The following is a 22,190-nucleotide window of genomic DNA, read 5'->3' on the forward strand; positions in this document are numbered from 1 at the left end:
TTTGGATGATAAAATGTTTACATGTCTAGCACAACGTGCCAAAGTTACTTCCTGTCTCATCACCAGGAGGTAGACGCAGTGGTGGGAAAAGTACTCAAATGTTTTACTTAAGTAAAAGTATCAACACTGCAATGTAAAACTACTCTGTTAAGTAAAAGTCCACAATTCAAAATGTACATGAGTAAAATTACAAAAGTATGTGTGAGGATGTAGATCCGCTACTTTCAAAGTGGGGTCCTCCAAGGGATCTTAATTGGTCTGTAACTCTGACAGTATACAAATGGGTCCATTTGGTTCCATTTGTATACTTGTCAGAGTTAAGTGGGCTCCTTGAAATGTTAAAGTTTAAGAACCACTGGATTGGATGTTGGGTGGAAAATGATCTTTGTGGAGTCTTCTGATTGGTTAAAATTGGTACCTGAACATTTTCTGTTTACTAACGAGCTGGAGAGACGAGGTCGAGGAGACCTAGCCTGGATACAAAACGAATCTGCCACAGGAAAAAAAATCCCTAAAAAAAAATCTACGCAGTGATATTAGTCTGGCCATGCCAGGCTAGAGGAGACCCCTGATAATGAACTACAGCTACACAATGATTACTATCACATATAGAACTCCAACTTAATCACTCAAAATAATCTTTATATCGTCTGTCGGGTAGAAACATGTCTAAAACTGTTACTTTTCAGGATTTAAATTAAAAAATATATCAAAAGTAGCAGATCGTCAAGCTCAAAACGCGAGCTCGTGGATCTGCTACTTTTTGTGTGACACTGTAGTAATGCCATTCATTTACGGAAAAAAGATGGCCTAATGGAGATCGGAGGAGTTTCTGCCCGACAGCAACAATATATTTGTTGTAGGGCAAATGCATAAAACTGAAATGAGAGAAAGGGGGCGGTGAGAGGGAGGTATGGGATGGAGGTGGGTGTTATGGAGTTGTGTGTGTGTGTGTGTGTGTGTGTGTACAAGAGTATTGGCATCAAAATATACTTAGTGTACCAATGTAAAACTATATCAAAGTTTCCAAAAAATTTCAAGCTTAAAAAAAACACTTGTGTGAAGTGAGGTGCGTTCACTGTGGCTGCCACATGATGTCACAGGGGAGCATGAATAAGACAAACATAAAAGGTCCATAGACTTGGCTGCCACATGTCATGTCTGAAAGCCAGACGTGTGGGGCTAGCTCCCCTCATAACGTGTCACATTGTATTGGCTTTTTTCGAATAGTATAGGACTAAGTGGTTATGTTTTTATTAATAATAACATCTGTAAAATAACAACTTAAGTAACTAAAGCTGCCAAATTCTGTAGCGGAGTAGAAGTAAAAAAAGAAAAAAAGGAATATAAAGTAAAGAACCTCTGCCCATAGGCCTGTTGTAGTGGAAGCCAATTTTTGCAAAACCGATTTTTCATATTCCATGAAATTGATTGATTGGCTAAGATTTGAACAATATGCCACAAGTCATGAACGATGCTATTGCCATTTTTTTATTCTCTACTCGTACAGAATGTTTAAAAAACAAACAGGGGGAACATGAACTTGTCAAGGCCAGCGTGTGCTATCTGTATCCAAGCCGATCCAACTTCAGGTCCTGAGAACTGGCAGATTGCTTTAGCCTGATAAACACCTGCAGGCAGATGGAAATGACTGCATCAGCCAACCTCAATGCCAACCTCAACATTCAGCTGATATGGACCAATCCTGGGCTCTGATTGGTGTATATGGAGCGGTTGGCTGATAAATATGGACCACCCTCCCCTCCGGAGATCAGAGTTCAGTTTCACATTGTCACGATGGCTTTCCTCTGGATCATCTCCTGCCTTGCTTTTGTCAGCGCCGCTTACGGTAATGGAAGCCCGGTCCCTCATTCAGCCATTTCAAATATGGGTTTTGTTACAGTGAAGAAATCATCAAATCCTAGTGTTTTACCTACATACAGAACTTGTAACCCTTCTGATTGCAGATTTGATGCACTTGCTCCTAGAAAATACACTTGATTAATTAGGATGATTTGGCTGAAAGAACAGCTCAAGATTTTAGAAAGGGGAGAGGAGGAATGATTTATCTTGTGATAATGTGAAAAAATTCTAAATGTTAAAACAAATTGAACCTATTTGATTTGTATTTCACCTCATAGTAAAACAAAATGTTTTTGCAAACATCCATAATTAATTACTGTAGGCCTACTTACTGTAGTAGGCTATACAGTATGGGTCTAGTTCAGTGTTCTATTATGTCATGGTCATAAACAGTGAGCGACGTGTTGATTACATTATCGTCTGTTGTTTAGAACCCTCATATTCCCAAAACGTTTCTAGATTCAAATTCAAAAGCACAAAAGTAGCAGATCTACAAGCCTCAACACATTTATCTGCTACTTTTGTTGCTCTTGTGTGACGCTGTAGTATGGCTAAGCAGGGTGTTAATTTATGAAAAAGTTAAAATATGGAGATAAGAGGTTTCTATACCCGACAGCGACGATATTTGATAGTCAGGAGTGTGATAGTGGTTAACACCTCGCAGTCGTTGCCAGGCTGCGGTAACCCCGCCATCCCCCCCGAGGTGACTGGCTATGCCCGCATCGTCAACGGTGAGGAGGCTGTGCCACACTCCTGGCCCTGGCAGGTGTCCCTGCAGGTGAGTGGCAGTCTTTTGGTTGATTGAATACTTTATTAGTCAGAAACTTAAAAAAAAGTCCTGGGGCTTGTTTCCATTGTAGTCCTATGTAGTCTCAATAATCAACATAACATACAAAATTTACACAATGTGTGTCAACAAATACAAACACTATACTGTATGTACAAAGGAGAAGAGGGACACCTCCTTTCTATGGGAATTTACATTAACCCCCCTCTATGTTCTCCTGTTGTGTTTTCAGGCCAATGTTGAAAGAAACTTTTTAATTTTTGTTCTAAATTTGGTGCGTCAGATAGGTCGGGAGATAACGGGGTGCATGGCCAAAAAGGTTTGGGAACCGCTGCTATAGACTACAGGTCTCTTTGACTATCTTAAATACCATGCAATCCCAGTTATATTTGCTTAACCCGTCTTCTACCCGGTCCCTGAGCCATCCCAAACTAGCAAAGTGTTTTGAAATTAACTTGTAGTGTATATATTGTGCCCACACATTTATGACGTGAGATCTACTTTCAAAATGACCAGCTCAACAAGATCTACCCACTGAAAAAATAAGTGTACCATTGCTGAAAATAGTTTAAATATATAATGTACCTGGGGGGGCTTTGGAATAGGGAGGGGGGAGAAATTATGACAGGCAGTTTCGGCTGTCAAAATATGTCCCCCCCGTATTTAACTTAAACGCCCAATTCATTCTCAATGGCAATAGCACAAACTTTGGCATGCTACTAGTCCTACATACTTACACTATAGAAACCCCATTCAAACCAATTTAGGTTCATCTTACGGTGGACATGTTTGCCTGAAAATCAATCTTTGAAATGTTTCATAGTTTTAGAAATATACAGTATAGTGCAAGGACACTTTGGCCCTCATTTATCAATGGAGTGTAAAATCTGCCCCAAATTCGAGTGTAGGATTCGTAGTACACCCACGTCGGGTCGGCATTTACAAAGTGATCGCAGACAGCTGTTCCTTCCTAATTTCATTCCTAGCAGTAATAAATGTGACGGCTGAAATCAATCTGGCACGCCCTATAAAATCAAGCCTCGCCCTCGTTTTTGCGACATGAACAACTGCAATACGACCTGGAAACCATGGTTACAGGAACAAAAAGTTTCCCTCGCTTGCCTAAGTTGCCTTGCTGCGGCTCTTGGCTCCGTCTACACAGACGCACGCACGCACACGCAACTTGTTGTATCTTAAATAAATAATCCTGCATGAATTAAATAAAGCTGTAGGGCTACCCTGTCTGTTTCTCCTCTCGCTTCGCTTCCCTTGCTGCCCGCCTCACCCCCCCCGCACGCACGCACATATCGCAATTTGCAAGCAACTGTCACTGTGTGTTGTTAGTTGTATATTAAATTATTAAAGTCTTTTTAATTTAATATACAACAAGATATATTGGTAAACGAAAACCTGAACCTGTGAACCATGAATTACATAACAAATAGGCACACACACGCTGCTGTTTTGCATAGGTGCTCCTCCTGTCCTGCCTGTCTCTCTCTCTATCACTGTGGTCCGTCCGTGACACCGTGACCAACTGACCATGCACCGCACGTTCGAGAGTCTATTTAGATTGCCTCGCAGTCGCTAGTTGCTGCAGTGGGGGGGCTGTCAACTGTCAATTATATGAATATTGCAGCCAAAACCGTAGCCTCATGTGGCACTGGACAGTGGTGGTGGTATGGTGGGCTGCAGGCTGGCTTAGCCTATACTATCTCCGATGCGTTCCCACTTCCGCTGGCACGGCACATTTGGCATTCGAGCGACGCGTCGGGTTTATTAAACGAGGAGGAGATTGCACATAGGCTACTGTAACTCCAGAAAGACATCGGCCTGCTGTAGATTCGGCTACAGTAGGCTACCCAAGTTGGGACTCTCCGCAGCTGCAGCGCTGCACTATACTCTCCAACGTCCCGTCATGGAAATATTTCAGCACAGACAGCCCAAATCCTCGCATGTATGCGCTCATCATGCAAAACACTGTTTAAATGGCTTGCATCTAACTTGCAACATTGTTTTTAAATGCACGATTTTAATTGCTTGCTTGCTTTTTTTTTTTACATTTAGCCCATATACATACCTATACAGTTTTATATAAACATTTTAGGAGTGAATACATATGTTTTGATGCCTGTGACAGCCTCTCAGCTGGTCAAACAATGCTGCTCCGCTGTTCTACGACAGAAAAACAGGTGAGGACAAAGCGTACGACAGCTCCCGACCAGCCGTGGTTTTTGTCTTGGCTCAAGTTCAAATTCAAACGTTGGCGCAAATCGTAAATGCCGAAAATTGCGGTAATTTCGGCGTACACCCATATTTTGGCGTACGCACGGTTGATAAATGAGGGCCATAGACACCAACTCTGGGGGAGCCCGGGTTCGAACTGGCAACCTTGCAGTTACCTCTACCCCCTGAGCCACCGCCGCTCTGTTTTGGTTTGGTTTTACTATAGTTTATGATAGAATGGAGAGAGAAAGCTAAATTCATTGACAAAGTACATTTGGAATTTGTCACCCATCCTACACACCCTGTAGTGTATAAAATATGTCAGTGATTTCTTTGTATATTTAAGTTTTTTTTGTCAGATATGACCTGCTATATTACTAACCCTAAATGTTAAACAGGAACATCTATGTTCAATGCCATGCAGTTCAATTATTCATTCAGTATGTTTAAGCTTAACGTACACTATATCATGTTATAATGTCATCCATGTTACACCTCAGCATTCCAGCGGATTCCACTTCTGCGGAGGTTCCCTGGTCAATGAGAACTGGGTTGTCACCGCTGCCCACTGCAGTGTCCAGTCAGTATCTGAGTCCTTCTTCATCATGCATTTCTCCTTCACAGCAATACTCTGTGGTTATCACACTTTTCAGGCATTAATCATCATGAACTGGGGACCTTTCCCCTAACCTGACTCCGCCAGATGGGGCAGCAGAGAGTACACTGGGTTCCCCCAGGAGGGGGAGTCGGGAGTCAGGTTACCTTGCCCCCACCCTGACAAGAATTTGGAATTGTAGGAGTTGAGGCATTAGTTTGACCGTGTTCCACAGATAAATATTGTAAAACCTTCAAATAGTAGAATCTTTTAAATATTGTGTGGTCAAATATCCTGGATCTGGATCTACCGGTATTTCTGCATATAACCAATGACACATTGTATCTACACTAAAGTACAGTGCATAAATAATAGATTACATCTGGTAAGACCATGGACCGTAAAAAGGTAAGACGTATAATTCACGCACAGAAATAAATTGTCTGTTTCATTTCAGGGCCTACCACCGCGTGATTGTCGGAGAGCACGACCACCACTCCAAGTCCGAGGATATCCAGATCCTGAAGCCTGCCAAGGTGCCAAATAAATAAACTTTACTAAACTAACATATATTTCACTTTCAGGCTTTTGTGAGCACCACAGACAGTTTTTAAGTTGCTTGATTCGGTATTCCATATACTCACACTTACACACAACCACATGCAATTCAACCAATGTTAAATGATGTTAAGCTGTGAAGAGGCTGCTCACCGTGGTTGTAAATAAATAAAAATAAATAGCACAGAGGAAAACCTATGTACAGTACAGTATTTCAAGTGAATCCTATATCATCTCTGTCGGGTGGATGAAAACCACATGTGTCCAAAACTGTTACTTTTCAGGATTAAAATTAGAAAATGCATAAATTCAAAACGTGTCACTTTGTGACACATTTCAAGCTTGTTGTATATCTGCGACTTTTGATGCTTTTGTTTGTTGCTGTTATGATCAAGTAGGGCATTAATTTACACACAAAGTTAGAATATGGAGCTATGTAGTATTGTCATTAATCCGACAATAAACAGTTAAAAAAATAATAATAATATGGAGGTTTCTGCCCGACGACAACGATATCCATATTGTCATTGCACAAGATGAATCTCTATTTTTGCCCTTCACTCCTTCACATGACTCCCTGTCCTTCTCCCTCCTCCTCCACCTTCACATGACTCCCTGTCCTTCTCCCTCCTCCTCCACCTTCACATGACTCCCTGTCCTTCTCCCTCCTCCTCCACCTTCACATGACTCCCTGTCCTCCCTCCTCCTCTTTGCTCTTCACTCCTTCACATGAATCCCTGTCCTTCTCCCTCCTCCTCCACCTTCACATGACTCCCTGTCCTCCCTCCTCCACCCTTCACTCCTTCACATGACTCCCTGTCCTCCCTCCTCCTCCACCCTTCACTCCTTCACATGACTCCCTGTCCTCCCTCCTCCTCCACCCATCTCTTCACTCCTTCACATGACTCCCTGTCCTTCTCCCTCCTCCTCCACCTTCACATGACTCCCTGTCCTCCCTCCTCCTCCACCCTTCACTCCTTCACATGACTCCCTGTCCTCCCTCCTCCTCCACCCATCTCTTCACTCCTTCACATGACTCCCTGTCCTTCTCCCTCCTCCTCCACCCATCATGACTCCCTGTCCTTCTCCCTCTTCCACCCATCTTGTTTGTCCCCAGGTGTTCACCCACCCCTTCTGGAACCCTCGCACCACCAACTATGACATCACTCTGATCAGGCTGCTCACCCCTGCTCGCTTGGGCACCAACGTGTCCCCTGTCTGCCTGCCTACGTTATCTGACGAGTTACACAATACCTTCGCCCCTGGCATGACCTGTGTGACCTCTGGCTGGGGTCAGACCAGCTACGATGGTAAGACCCTCTCTCTAGTCTCTGTAATGTCAATGGACACTGTCACTGTCTGTCCTCAGGTCCTCCTGTTATGTCCTCCTAACAGAGCTGAACATTCTAATGCATTTTACTTGCTTTTTCAGGGTTAAAGGTTAAAGGTCAAAAATTGTCCAGAGATTTTGAAGTTGTGAATTTCTGCCTCTGGGGGGGGTATTTATATGCAAATATCATGACCAATGGCATTGTAAAACAATGAACATCAATGATGATGTTTAGGTGAAAGAAGAAAAAAAAGTGTTTTTGATAAAGTATTAAATATTAAATGTTGCCCAAAAGCATCGCTGGGGCCTGCAGGGTTTTAAGTAAAACATGCAAGTACTTCTTCCACCACTGTCCCCATGCAGAACCCGACACCCCCAACAAGCTGCAGCAGGCCTCCTTGCCCCTTCTGTCCAACATCCAGTGTGAGAGGTTCTGGGGAAACAACATCTCTGACGTCATGATCTGTGCTGGAGCGGAAGGTGCTACCTCCTGCATGGTGAGATCATTTGCTGATCGCCATAATTGAGACCGAAGGTCGCAGTTAACTATGGAATCGTGCATTTCTGCTTTCTGTCCGTCAGTGTGTCACTCAAAGTCCCCATACATGGGAAAGCCCATGGTGCCCAGGTCTTGTGACATCACGTGACATCATCAGTGATGAAGATCCCTGATGTCATAGTATATGTGACCTGCTGTTGCAATTAAGCCCATATATGGAGATCCCTGATGTCATCAATATTTATGTTCTCGACAACAGGCCCGAAAATGAAGGCCCGGCCCGACCTGGGCCCTCATCAAACCCTGTACACTCAAGACACTGCCCCCGCTGTCACCCTTAATCTCCATATATGGAGCTGACCTGTTCTGACATTCCATATGTTGATCTGACCTCATCAAACCCTGTACACTGAACACGCTCAATATATGGCCAGTACAGAATTCATTCCATATGTTGATCTGATTGGCTGACTGCCAAGCTACACCAGGCTTTTCGCGCACAAAACGCGCGCGTTTACCCCCGCACGTGCGTTTAATTTAGGTCCAGTCCTATTTAAAAAATCGCTTTTTCTCACTTGTATATACTAAATTGTTCATACAACTTATGTTTAGTCTATACTCAATTTAGGCTGTACATTGGATTTATAACAGGAGCAGATTGTGGGTTTCCCTGTGCTGTTACGTGACCGTGTGTGTGTTTCTGTGTGTGTGTGTGTGTGTTTCTGTGTGTGTGTGGGGGGGGTGTAATGGTGAGTTTGTATCCAGGGCCCGTAGTCATCTAAAAGGTTGTGTAAACCCTGTCCTTGCTGTGTCTCAGGGTGACTCCGGTGGTCCCCTGGTGTGTGAGAAGGACAACATGTGGACGCTGGTCGGCATCGTGTCCTGGGGCAGCAGCCGCTGCTCCACCTCTGTGCCCGGCGTCTATTCCCGCGTCGCCCAGTTCAGCAGCTGGGTGGACCAGGTCATTGCTGCCAACTGAAAAGAGATCAACCAAGACTTAACTGAAGAGATGATCTACTTCCATTCCACAAACCAACCCAGCTCCCATCCTGAAAACTTGACCTATAGCTTTAGAAGTTGACATACTGAATTTCAATAAACAATGTAAAACAAGAATTTATTGATGAACTATCAATTAATTGGCAGCTGCCTTATTATATCTGCAAAATTGTGCTGTGTGTGTGTGTGTGTGTGTGTGTGTGTGTGTGTGTGTGTGTGTGTGTGTGTGTGTGTGTGTGTGTGTGTGTGTGTGTGTGTGTGTGTGTGTGTGTGTGTGTGTGTGTGTGTGTGTGTGTGTGTGTGTGTGTGTGTGTGTGTGTGTGTAAACAACAACAGGATCTGTACAGGTGACTGTTGTAAAAGATGGACGGAGTCCGCTTTAAGCAATATGAACGTGTGTTTATTAAGAAGAAAGGTTGGTGATACAAAAGGTGGTTACGTCTCTGTCTGTATGTTTATGCATGAACGGACATCCTGTCTGTCTGCTTCGTGCCTGTCCTATACCGTAGTACCAGCTCTACTGTGCAGTGCTGCGCAGGTACAATTGTGCAGTCACAATGTTACCGTATATGACAACTGTAACCTGTAATTGTAGCCTACTACAAATGGAACCAAAGGACCCTTTTAGAACAATGGACTGTTATGGGTCCATTTGGTTGTATTTGTCAGGTAGCCCATTCTCACATTACTTACCTTGGTTAGCTTGCGTGTTGTACTTGAAAGTTGACATTAGAATCCCTTGTTGAAATTACATTGGTGCGCAACGTGATAAAAACTAGCAGTATAAAACGTCCCTTAATGTTTATTTTGAACGAGGAGCCATGTATGTCTGTGTACATCGCCTCGGTGCAGCCTGAGCCTGACTTTGCTTCGCCGTACGACGTGTCGTGTTGGGGACTGGGAACTGGGGACTCTCCAAAATAATTATATTTGAACTGGGGACCCCCCACCCTGACAATCACTTGGAATTGTAGGCACTAGGCATTACATTTAGTTTGACTCGGTTCCACAGATGTATATTGTGAAAATAGCTCGACACCCAAAAAATATCTTAAAAAAAAGCATTCACAGCATTCACCTCCATTCACCAGTCACTACCTTATAAAAACACAAAAGGAAACCCATATAATACAAGCCACAAATACTACATTCCAACTCATCACAACATATAAATATAATAATAAATACAAAATACGGCTGGCCGTAACAGTGACTTTAGAAATGTTTACAGTTATTTGATTTAATGTTGGACATTGGTTGGGGACTGCTGAATGTGAACTACTGTGTACAGTACAGTATAGTACAGTAGGGACCATAGACTGTAAAAGTTGAAGGTGGGGACCACATTGCATACTGCATAGTAGCTCCTTTCGGAACCCTACGTAAAATGTTCTGACATTTTGATGACTTTACGTAGGGTTCCTTATCATCGACTTCAAGCGACATGCGACAGAGGCAGGAACGCGCAGATAGCCAGTTCCGGCGCTCTGTCGCAGGTAGCCAGCCACGGTGATGGAGGCGGTACAATAGGATGTCAATAAGGAAGTCAAGGAAGGAAGAGAGCTGCCAAAACGGTCGTACAAACATTAAAAATACTTAACGGCTTCTGAGCCGTTCGCGGGGGGGGTCAGAGGGTTCGTTGTCTCCTATAGCGTTCATATGCTTCTTTTGGAATATGTCAGCGTGACACCCACAGCGCAGAGATCCGTCGGAGAAGGGGAAGTCAGATTGCATCCCATGTCGCTTGAAGCCCGTGATACCGGACCCTACGGGGTAGGGGTCCAAAGGAGCTCAACCCGGGGGGTCCGGAGACGGGCTAACTGCATAGTAGAGTTGGAACTTGGAACAGTGATACTTTTCTTATTCCCCTCCTGCCCAGTAGGCGTCGTCCTTACACATACATTGGAGTCAGACGCAACTTCCTTGAAATGCCAGGACAGAAGAAGAACAAATCCCCAAACGTCGAAGAAGGCGAAGAAGAAGAAGCAAGCAGCAGTAGCCAAAACTAGCCATACATAAATGTATACATTATAATTTACATGATACAGCCTTTGTGAGACACAACAGCATACAGTAGCAACGGGAACAGAGCGGCGGTGTGTTATTCTACCAATAAAACCGGGTTAAACCTGCCTTTAGCATCCTAATGAAGAACGAAGGCATAGACGGGACGGAGAGGTTTATGAGCCCGGGGAAGAACAGAGGTCTGCGGGCTGTCAGGCACTTCAACGTGGGAGAGCTGGTGTTCAGCTGCCCTGCTTATTCCTACGTCCTGACTGTCAACGAGAGAGGAGCCCACTGCGAATACTGCTTCAACAGGTACATATGAATATGAATATATAATATATTGATGACCTGCATGCAGTCTTATGCAAAGGTTAAAGTGTAATTCAGATAGCATGTTATTTAGACAAATGCCACGTTGACCTGGCAATGCTGGAATCCTATAGAGATTGTGTAGTTGTACATCATTATTTATTTGTTGATATTATATTATACTGCTTAGACAGATGCTTGGTTAGCCTATGATCATATACTGAGGCATGTCTGCATTTGATGTATGTGTTTACCAATTGCCTTCTGTAAGTTGCTCGATCTATTCTGGACAGAGAGCATCTGTTAAATTGTAAATTGTTATGACACTTTATTATTATTCACTCATATTCATGTGTTATATCTATGCAGAGAGTGTAGCAAAGATGGGGTCACTTCATGACAGTTTTGTTTTTCTCACACTTTTGGGGTGGGGGGGGGGGGTACACTGCAGTGGCTGTTTTGAGAAGTGTAGGTTGTGTAAAAGGGTATGAGATCAATGCTAAACTACTAGTGATTGATTGAATACTTTATTAGTCAGAAATGTAAACGGCACCTGGTACAGTCAGAGTCAGACATTAAGGCTGAAAGGATAACACTAAGTCCTAGGGACTTCTCAATTGTGCTACTGTATGTATTATTCAGTTCACATAGCATCAACATATCACAACTACTGTTTATATTAGTTAGTTGATTCCTAATAAAAAATGCCTGGGTTTCCAAGGCTAGTTTATTCCACACAGTGAGTAAGATAGAGGTATACTGTAGGTAGGTACCGTACCTTAGTTAGCTATAGCTAGTATGGTGGTGACACTGTCAGCCAGGTCCAGTGAAAGGTTAAGCAGCTATATATAGATGGAACACATGGGTGGCTGCTGCTTTAGAAGTACATGTGCGTAGGACCCCATGTGCCCTGCACCTTGAAAAGCACCTCGGAAGTGTGCTGGCATTTACTCTACATATTTAGATTTTTATTTTTTCTCTCTTCTAGTTTCCTTGTTTTTATTATTTGTATTGCTGCTACTTGTTGTTGAGCAACCAAGGCCAAATCATTTTACCGTTGTGTACTGTCTTCTATATAGTTGCTGTCGGACAGAAACCTCTTATCTCCATATTCTAACATTTTGTGTTTTAGTATCTAGCAGATCTGTTTTGAGCTTGTAGATCTGCTACGTGTGATGTTTGAATTTGAATCAAGAAAAGTAACAGTTTTGGATATAAATGAGGTTTCCACCCGGTGAGGAGGCACATTGTAAAATGTGACAATAATGGTAAACGGTGCATTCATATAGTGCCGTGCCGCCTTAAAGGACCACTTCACCACTTTTCAACCTATCTTCATATAATAGGTCCTCACTAATAATCATGATAAAATGGCATGATTTTTTTCTACTCTACTCAGTCTGTGTCTCATAGGAGGGCTGTGGGCAGTTTAGAACCCGTCCTCCAGTGACCTCATCATTAGGCAGATTTTTTTTTAAACAAGACTTTTTTACAAAAATGTTTAGATTTTCATTATCGTGAGAACGATGGCTTCCATTTTCGCATTGCAACTTTTCAGGACAAGAAAGCCTGCAGTTTCAGTATTTTAGCTGTGACGTGAGCGGCCCCTCCTGAGATACTTCCGGGTCCTACTTTTGTGTCGCTTTTGTGTCCCCATAGAGTTATATTGTGACGCTCCGTCGGACTAAATCTGAGACGAAAACAACCACGAAAGTCTAATTTTACCGCTTTCCTCGCAACAACAAAGCTGCGCTGCTCTCCCAAATCTGGCTGTGACAGGCAGTCTGCCCCACACGGAATACTATCGCCATTTTATTTCATTGTGTCAACTAAATCCTAATTAATGCAAACATAGATTCAACATACTCAAGCCTGCAAACATTCTAAATATGCCCCCGAAATATTTTACTGAGCAAATGGACTGTTACCACCTTCAATAATAATGATAATAATAGTCTTTATTGTCTCCACATCATATATTTTTTTTGTCATAGACACTTGTACAAAACATTAATAATTCTACTCGAGTTGGAAGCATTAAGACCCATTTTAACCCTCAATGGCTTCCTTTCTGAAGAATAACGTCATTGTAAAAAGATTCACGCATTTAGATATTCTATTTACAATGAGATGCGGACGGGAGCTGGTGCCACTTGGACCCGGACGTAACGTAGCACTACAAAATGACGTCGGACTTATCGATGATGTCACTGGAGGACTGCCCACAGCGCTCTTATGAGACACAGACCGAGTAGAAAGAAATTGCGCCATTTTTTTCATGATTATTAGTGAGGACCTATTATGAAGATAGGTTGAAGTGGTCCTCAAAAGCATTTTACAATGTACATTACATTCACACACTTATAACCTAGCCTATAGTACTGAAAAACATGGTAGCAAGTAGCAACTGATGTGTATCACACTTGTCAGTCATCAATCATTATGTTTGTATTAATGCTGTAAATGGAAACTGTGAAACATTCTCTAGTATTATTTTCAGCTGGTTGAGATGTTTTATTATTCTAACATGCGTTCTGTCATGTGTTTGCAGGAAAGAAGGTCTCTCTAAGTGTGGTAAATGTAAACAGGCTTATTACTGCAATGTGGATTGTCAGGTAAGTGTGTGTGTGTGTGTGTGTGTGTGTGTGTGTTGTCTTGTGGCAACCCAGGGGAGAATAGGCAAGATGCACAATAAAATAAGAGGCTCAGAGTCAGAGTCAACTTAAATTGTCTTTTATTAACTTGTTAGGGAAAGGGGAAAACAGGGGGAAAACGTCAACTTAGGGTTCCTCCTGTCTGGGGCTTGGGCTTCTATGCACAGTCCTGTGGGCAGAGCAGAGAGAGAGCTAGTCACTAATGTATTCCGGTGGGGGAGTGTGCTGTATGCTCTCCCTTGTGGAGTTCAGTCGGCTTGTGAGATATCCATCATACCAGCCTCCTCATGAACAGAGTGATTCCTGCTTCCTCACTCCTCCATTAGTCCAAACTGACTCACCAGGCAGCTTGGGCGTCGGCTATTTAAAAGCTTCTGTTGATTGCCTTACTGGCTGCAGGTGCGTCCATGTCCAGGCTCCCATTGGCTGCAATACCTGTACAGGGTAATATACTCCTATCACCTCCCCCAGCCTCCTTCTGTGGGGAATAGAGCGTCGCAGTCCCGCCCCCTACCAGGGCCCAAGAAATGATTCTCCGTTCATTTTCCTCATAGACATTTCAGAAAGTATTTATTTAAACACGTTTACGCCGCGGACAAAGCCAACTCTTGTCGTGACAAATCATGACAACAAACACAATTTTTCGGGCCAAACAAAGAATTAGAAAGTAGAAAAAAACGGGAGGTTACAACACTTTCTTTGTTTTTCTTCTATTTAATTATTTGTTTGGTCCAAAATATTGTGTGTGTTGTCATGATTTGGCACGACTCGAGTTGGCTTCATACGACGCTTAAAAGGTCTTTAAATAAATACTTTTTGAAATCTCTATGGGAAAAATGCTTTGTGATTCATTTCCTGGGCCTGGCGTCGTCTTGAAAGGGGGCGGGACTGCGACGCTCTATAGGCCTGGCTGTTTCCCCTGGTTTGCCACAGTGTGTGTCTGTGTGCGCGCACATTGTGCAATAATAATATTAATAATTGTCCTCTCCTTTACTGTGTGTGTGTGTGTGTGTGTGTGTTTTCAGAAAGGTGACTGGTCCATGCATAAAATGGAGTGTTCAGCTATGTGCGCTTATGGAGAAAACTGGTGTCCATCGGAGACTGTCCGCCTGGTGGCCAGAATCATCGTGAAACAAGTAAGAATATACAGTATTATAATAGTAATCTGACAACTATCAACTAGTCTGTGATGGTATGGATTCATTAAATTGGAATCAGAATCCCTTTATTTACTGTGAGTATGCAAGCATTCAACAGAATGACATTGCCACTATGTTGCTCCATTCTTGGCCTCCTCCTTTTTCCGTCTTCACCAAATCTCTTCACTGAGCATAGATCGGATATTTTAAGTGACTGTTGGCCTATTATGTCATGCCCAGAATAGGGATGCTAGGGTTGATGTGGTTAACTGGACCAGGCAACTTCCCAAATGGCCACACAGCCTCTTAAACCTCTCTGCCTGCCTGCCGCCCCAGATCTGATCCAAGATTAGAAGCATAGCTGGGATAGTAGCACTGGCTTTTTTGAGTGGTGTAAACCACTCCTACAACTGGCTTTGTTAGTTTACGTGTCTGTCTGTCTGTCTGTCCGTACCAAAAAAAATGAGCATGGTTGCTATGGTCACCCAGTTCACATGGGTGTGATTTCATTACGTCAGACATTACGTCAGACCACAGCTGATCAGTCTATATAAGACCTTACACCACTCTGTTCACACGGGTGTCTGAAGATTTGAGTTAAAAGTATTCGCTTAACATTAAAGGACCACTTCAACACTTATAATTGGTCCTCACTAATGTTCATGATAAAATACCACAATTCTTTTCTACTCAGTCTGTGTCTCATAGGAGGGCTGTGAGCAGTTTAGAAACCTGTCCACCAGTGACATCATCGTTAGGCAGATTTTCTTTTTAAACAATATTTTTTTAAACAAATATTTAGATTTGTATTATCGTGAGAACAACGGCTGCCATTTTCGCATTTTTCAACTTTTCAGGAATAGAAAGACTGTGGTTTCTATTATAGCTGGGTCTGAATTCGTTATAATCGTGCACTTGGTGACAAGTCTTTGATTTTTGGTATGGTGGTAGGTATGGTTATAAGGTTTTCAAAAACCATCACAAACAAGTTGGGAGCGCCCCCTAGTGGTCTGTTTGCAATGAATCTAATATTAAATGGGTCAGTCTATGGTTAAAAACCATAATAATTGATAAAAGAGATTTTTCAATGGATTCTATTAGTATTGGGTGTGCTAAATAACATACTAAAAAATTAGGAAAAAATAACTTCTGGAAAGGCATCATTTTCAAGATGGCGTCCACGATGGCTGCCGGGAGCTTAAAATGCCTATAAACTGGGATTTAATACATAAAAAATCATAACAATTATACTCTTGGTGACAAGTTTTTGATTTTTGGCATGATGTTAGGTATGGGTATAAGGTTTTCAAAAACCATCGCAAACAAGTCGGGCTCGCCCCCTAGTGGTCTGTTTGCAATGAATCTAATATCAAATGGGCCAGTATATGGTTAAAAACCATAATAATTGATACAAGAGATTTTTCAATGGATTCTATTAGTATTGGGTGTGCTAAATAACATACTAAAGAATTAGGAAAAAATAACGTCTGGAAAGGCATAATTTTCAAGATTGCATCCACAATAGCTGCAAAATGCCTATAAAGCTGGGATTTAATATGTAAAAAATAAAATAATAATAATTGATAAAATATATTTTCCAATGGATTCTATTAGTATTGGGTATGCTAAATAACATATTCATTTTTTGGGTGAAAATAACTTCTGGAAAGACATAATTTTCAAGATGGCGTCCACGGTGGCCTCAGTAAGCTTAAAATGCCTATAAACTGGGATTTAATACATAAAAAATCATAACAATTATGCACTTGGTGACAAGTTTTAGATATTTGGCATGATGTTAGGTATGGGCATAATGTTTTAAAAAACCATCGCAAACCAGTTGGGCGCGCCCCCTAGTGGTCTGTTTGCAATGAATCCAATGCTGGCCTATTTAACATTGGATTCATTGCAAACAGACCACTTGGGGGCGAGCCCAACTCATTTGCGATGGTTTTTGAAAACCTCATGCCCATACCTAACACCATGCCAAAAATCTAAAACTTGTCACCAAGTGCATAATTGTTATGATTTTGTATGTATTAAATCCCAGTTTATAGGCATTTTAAGCTTACTGAGGCCACCGTGAACGCCATCTTGAAAATTATGCCTTTCCATAAGTTATTTTCACCCAAAATGTTTATTAAATGTTATTTAGCATACCCAATACTAATAGAATCCATTGGAAAATCTATTTTATCAATTATTATTATTATCTTTTACATATTAAATCCAAGCTTTATAGGCATTGTGCAGCTATTGTGGACGCAATCTTGAAAAAGATGCCTTTCCAGAAGTTATTTTTTCCTACATTTTTAGTATGTTATTTAGCTCACCCAATACTAATAGAATCCATTGCATTTTTTCTTTTATCCATTATTATGGTTTTTAACCATATACTGGCCCATTTAATATTAGATTCATTGCAAACGGACCACTAGGGGGCGAGCCCAACTCGTTTGCGATGGTTTTTGAAAACCTTATACCCATACCTAACATCATGCCAAAAATCAAAAACTTGTCACCAAGAGTATAATTGTTATGATTTTTTATGTATTAAATCCCAGTTTATAGGCATTTTAAGCTCCCGGCAGCCATCGTGGACGCCATCTTGAAAATGATGCCTTTCCAGAAGTTATTTTTTCCTAATTTTTTAGTATGTTATTTAGCACACCCAATACTAATAGAATCCATTGGAAAATCTCTTTTATCAATTATTATGGTTTTTAACCATAGACTGACCCATTTAATATTAGATTAATTGCAAACAGACCACTAGGGGGCGCTCCCAACTCGTTTGCGATGGTTTTTGAAAACCATACCTACCACCATACCAAAAATCAAAGACTTGTCACCAAGTGCACGATTTTGTTGATTTTGAACGAATTCAGACCCAGCTATTAGCTTGTATTCCCCATTGATGATGTCACTGGTGGATGGGTTTCTGAACTGCCCACTGCCCTCCTATGAGAGACAGACTGAGTAGAAAAAAATTGTGCTATTTTATCATGATTATTAGTGAGGACCAATTATATGAAGATAGGTTGAAAAGTGGTGAAGTGGTCCTTTAAAGCCAGGTCATTTTAAATTATGTAGGATTTAGAACAGTCAAGTCAATTTAATTTCTAGAGCACATTTAAAAACAACAAAGGTTGACCAAAGTGCTGGACAGCATAAAACAAAACATATACAGTAGAAAGAATACACACGAAAATACAGTAGAAACATTTTTCACGAACTTTACAGAAAAAAAACTATGAAATGGGAGAGCACAGCAACACATGATAATATAGGGGGGGCATATGGTATTTAAAAGGCCAGGGAGAACATGTGTGTCTTTAAACAAGATTTAAAAATGTCCATAGAGGGTGCAGCTTTCACAACTAGTGGCAGGGTGTTCCAAAGTCTGGGTGCAGCGACTGATAACGCCCGGTCCCCTTTTGATTTCAGGTGAGTGGGAGGGATCTTCAGGACCATCTGGTCTGCTGATCTGAGTGACCTAGTGGAATCGGGGGGATTGATGAGGGCAGATATATAGGGAGGTGCCAGGCCATAAAGGGCTTTAAAAACAAATATTAAAACCTTAAAATGAATTCTGAATTTGACTGGCAACCAGTCAAAGAAATGTTCTCGATTTTTGAATAGCCAAAGTAGCTGGGGGCGCTTTGGCGTTTGGTGACTAGTTTTTTAATTTTGGCGTGGTGTTGGGTATGGGTATTAGGTTTTCAAAAAGCTGTGCAAACGCGTTGGGTGCGCCCCCTAGTGGGATGTTTGCACAGACTCAAATATTAGATACGTATAGCTATGGTTGTAAACCAAAATAATTGATAAAATAGATTTTCAATGGATTCTGTTACTATTGGGTGTGCTAAATAACATACTAAAATTTTAGGAAAAACGAACAACCAGAAAGGCATCGTATTCAAGATGGCGTCCATGGTGGCTAAAATGAGCTAAAATGCCTATAAACTGTGTAAAACATGTAAAAAATGAATTTTGGCATGGTGTTAGGTATGGGCATAAGGTTTTCAAAAACCATCGCAAACTAATTTGGCTCGCCCCCTAGTGGTCGGTTTGCAATGAAACCACTATTAGATATGTCAGTATATGTTTGAAACCCCAAATAATGAATAGAAGCGATTTTTCAATGGATTATGTTACTAGTGGGTGTGCTAAATAACATACTAAATTCTTACGAAAAACAAATATCTAGAAAGGCACCGTTTGCACGATGGCGTCCACGATGGAGCTGCTGAGAGCTTAAAATGCCTATGGTTTCATTGCAAACCAACCACTAGGGGGCGAACAAAATTAGTTTGCAATGGTTTTTGAAAACCTTATGACCATACCTAACGGCATGCCAAAATTCAAAAAGCAGTTACCAAGTGCATAATTATGTTGATTTCTTACGAGTTCGCCCCCAGCTAAAGTATAAAATATGGTCAAAGTCAAAAATCTATTTTATCAATTATTTTGGTTTACAACCATAGCTATACGTATCTAATATTTGAGTCTGTGCAAACAACCCACTAGGGGGCGCACCCAACGCGTTTGCACAGTTTTTTGAAATCCTTATACCCATACCTAACACCACGCCAAAATTCAAAAACTAGTCACCAAGAGCCAAATTATGTTGATTTCTTACGAGTTCGCCCCCAGCTAAAGTATAAAATATGGTCAAAGTCAAACTGGTCAAACTAATTTAGCAATATAACGAACACAACTGCAGTGGTTGTATTTGGTCTCCCTCCTCCTCTATTGAGAAATTTGGAAAAGTGGTACAAATGTCAGTACTTGCATGGTGACGTGGGTTCGAATCTCCTGTAGGACATGACAGAGCTAGTGATTATCAGACTGAGAGACTCAGAGATACAGTATGGTAGGGTCTATGAGTTGGATCCAGGCTAGCTTTAACAGTAAGAAATCAGTTTATCTTCCTTTCACAGAATGGAGCAGGAATTGTGGAGAGACTAGAGGAGGAGAGTGGAAATGGTGAAGCAATAACATAATCGTCTGTTGGGGTGAAAACAAAACGTACTTTTCACCATTCAAATTGCATCACTTTGAGCCGCGAGCTGTTAGAGCTTGTGCATCTGCTGCTCTTGGTGCTGTAGTGTGATCAAGTAGGGCATTAATTTATGATTAAAATATGGAAGTTTCTGCCCGACAGCAATGACTTAATTGCTTAACAACACATTTTGTGCCCAAGACGTCTGTGGACGTCTTTGGTATTACCGCACGGGCAGAGCCCAAGACGTCTGTGGACGTCTTTGAAAAAGAAAAAAATATATATTTTTTTAATTTTTTTATTCAAAAAAATCAAAACAATGATTTTAAATTAAATAACTCAGAAACTATAAAACATTTCAAAGTAAAAAGTTCCAGCATGTGTCTCCACAGTCAGCTGAATTATAAAAAATGTGAATGGATTTTCTTGGTGAAAGTGATTTTTGGGCAGTTTTGCGTGGGCTCTCAATGTGTTAATGATGCTTGCTTCACCAAGGCATTTTTGTCACTACTACTAACTGAACACAGCACTGGCTCATTTATTGACTTATGGCAGCCAAACAATTTGACCAGAAGAAAAGTACAGCATTGGTCCAAGAACAAGTCAAGAGTATTAATGTCACCATCAGCTGCTAGACAAAACAATTCAATTATTTAAATTAATTCCTTTATTTTGAGGTTCTATTGTGTGTGTGTGTGTGTGTGTGTGTGTGTGTGTGTGTGTGTGTGTGTGTGTGTGTGTGTGTGTGTGTGTGTGTGTGTGTGTGTGTGTGTGTGTGTGTGTGTGTGTGTGTGTGTGTGTGTGTGTGTGTGTGTGTGTGTGTGTGTGTGTGTGTGTGTGTGTGTGTGTGTGTGTGTGTGTTTCCAGAAAGTCTCAACAGAACGCACTCCTTCAGAAAAAATGCTGCTCCTCTCTGAATTTGAGGCTCGTAAGTAGGCTAGTGTGTTTTGTATTCTCCGTTACATGAGTGTGTGTATACTTAATTACATATACTGTGTGTGTTACTTGACAGTACACGTGCGCGTGTCAGACCTGGATAAGTTGGGACAGTACATTTTGATTGATTGATTGAATACTTTATTAACAGTTTGCAAAAAGTACAGATGTACAAATGTACAGTTATACAAATAATAATAAACATTATTTTTTTAGCCCCTTTCATGACATAAAAATGCAGCAAAAAAAGAGAAAAACGAAAACAAAATTGCATTAAAACAAGCAAAAACAGAGTAACATTAATAAGACATTAAAACAATAGCAAAGAGCATACATCAACATGAGTGAATGAGCGAGCGAGACACCAGCCCTCTGGAGTAAGGAGTGGCTTTCCCCCCCACTCCACTCCGCTCACATGCTCTGTATTCAAGTGATCAGCAGTAAAAGTCCGACATACTTTTGGTCCGACTGTCATTAGACCGACAACCTACCTCAAACCCTAACCTAACTATAACCGCAAGCACGGGAGCAGCGCATGTTCGACCGTTGTTTTCCGCATGTCGGACCTTTGGTGTGTCGGATCTGCGTGTGCATCCCCATTTCTTTTGACAAGCTAGAAGACTTCTAGTTCCAGTTGCAAATTGCAGACAGGTGCTAGTATTTTCTGGCGGTTTTGAAGGAGGGTCGGGACTCGGGAGTCATACTTTCTGATTGCTGGTGGTAGGGCATTCCATAATGTGGTGGCATAATGGTAGAATGAATTCATCCCCATGTTTGTGCTGAATGATCTGGGCGGAATCAATCAGTGGAGCTCCTTCTGGTGTTGTGACCATTGGCGTTTCCCACTCTTTTGACGTAGTTTGACAGGTACATCACTGTGTGTCTTTCAGATCTGGATAAGTTGGACAGTGAGAAGGAGGAGTTGAATCAGACGGACATAGCAGCGCTGCATCACTTCTATTCCACACACATCCACGACTTGCCTGATGACCAGACTTTGACTGAGCTGTTTGCACAGGTGAGACTGAATGGCACAAATTAACACCCTACTTGATCATACTACTACTACTTGACCACCGAGCAGGCACACTATGGTTTAGAACAGTAGAAGCATGATGCACAGTATAGCGTTTTAAAGTCTTGGAATCCCAGTTCTACCTCGGTTCTGGGGGCTTGTGTTTAAACCACTGACCTAGATGAACCTCTGGGAGGAGTGTGGTCTTTACTGGTCAGCATGGGCTCTGTGTCAGCACGCACGCACGCACACTCTCACTCCTATTTGG

At 41.7% G+C, this 22,190-nt stretch overlaps 2 protein-coding genes across 3 annotated transcripts in view; both read left to right on the forward strand.

Annotated features, from left to right (window-relative positions):
• Nucleotides 1-1,797: 1,797 nt before the first annotated feature.
• On the forward strand, nt 1,798-8,921 carry LOC306920146 (chymotrypsin B-like; the record flags this gene model as incomplete). The annotated part of the gene is made up of 7 exons (XM_079496785.1): nt 1,798-1,849; nt 2,538-2,641; nt 5,377-5,456; nt 5,929-6,007; nt 7,147-7,339; nt 7,723-7,856; nt 8,676-8,921. 7 exons carry the CDS (start codon nt 1,798-1,800, stop codon nt 8,835-8,837), a joined length of 804 nt encoding a protein of 267 aa, XP_079352911.1. The 3' UTR covers nt 8,838-8,921.
• Nucleotides 8,922-10,795: 1,874 nt separating this feature from the next.
• Nucleotides 10,796-22,190, forward strand: part of smyd2a (SET and MYND domain containing 2a) — a 24,363-nt gene continuing 12,968 nt past the window's right edge. For both annotated transcript variants that reach the window (XR_013789679.1, XM_079497619.1), the window contains exons 1-5: nt 10,796-11,176; nt 13,725-13,788; nt 14,853-14,963; nt 20,839-20,899; nt 21,798-21,925. Coding sequence is in view for 1 of the 2 variants with exons in the window: in XM_079497619.1 (XP_079353745.1) it covers nt 11,004-11,176; nt 13,725-13,788; nt 14,853-14,963; nt 20,839-20,899; nt 21,798-21,925 (537 nt within the window). In the remaining variant the exon portion in view is untranslated. The remainder of the gene's footprint in view (nt 11,177-13,724; nt 13,789-14,852; nt 14,964-20,838; nt 20,900-21,797; nt 21,926-22,190) is intronic.

The sequence above is a fragment of the Electrona antarctica genome (assembly GCF_951216825.1).
Source record: "Electrona antarctica genome assembly, chromosome: 3".
Lineage (NCBI taxonomy): Eukaryota > Metazoa > Chordata > Actinopteri > Myctophiformes > Myctophidae > Electrona > Electrona antarctica.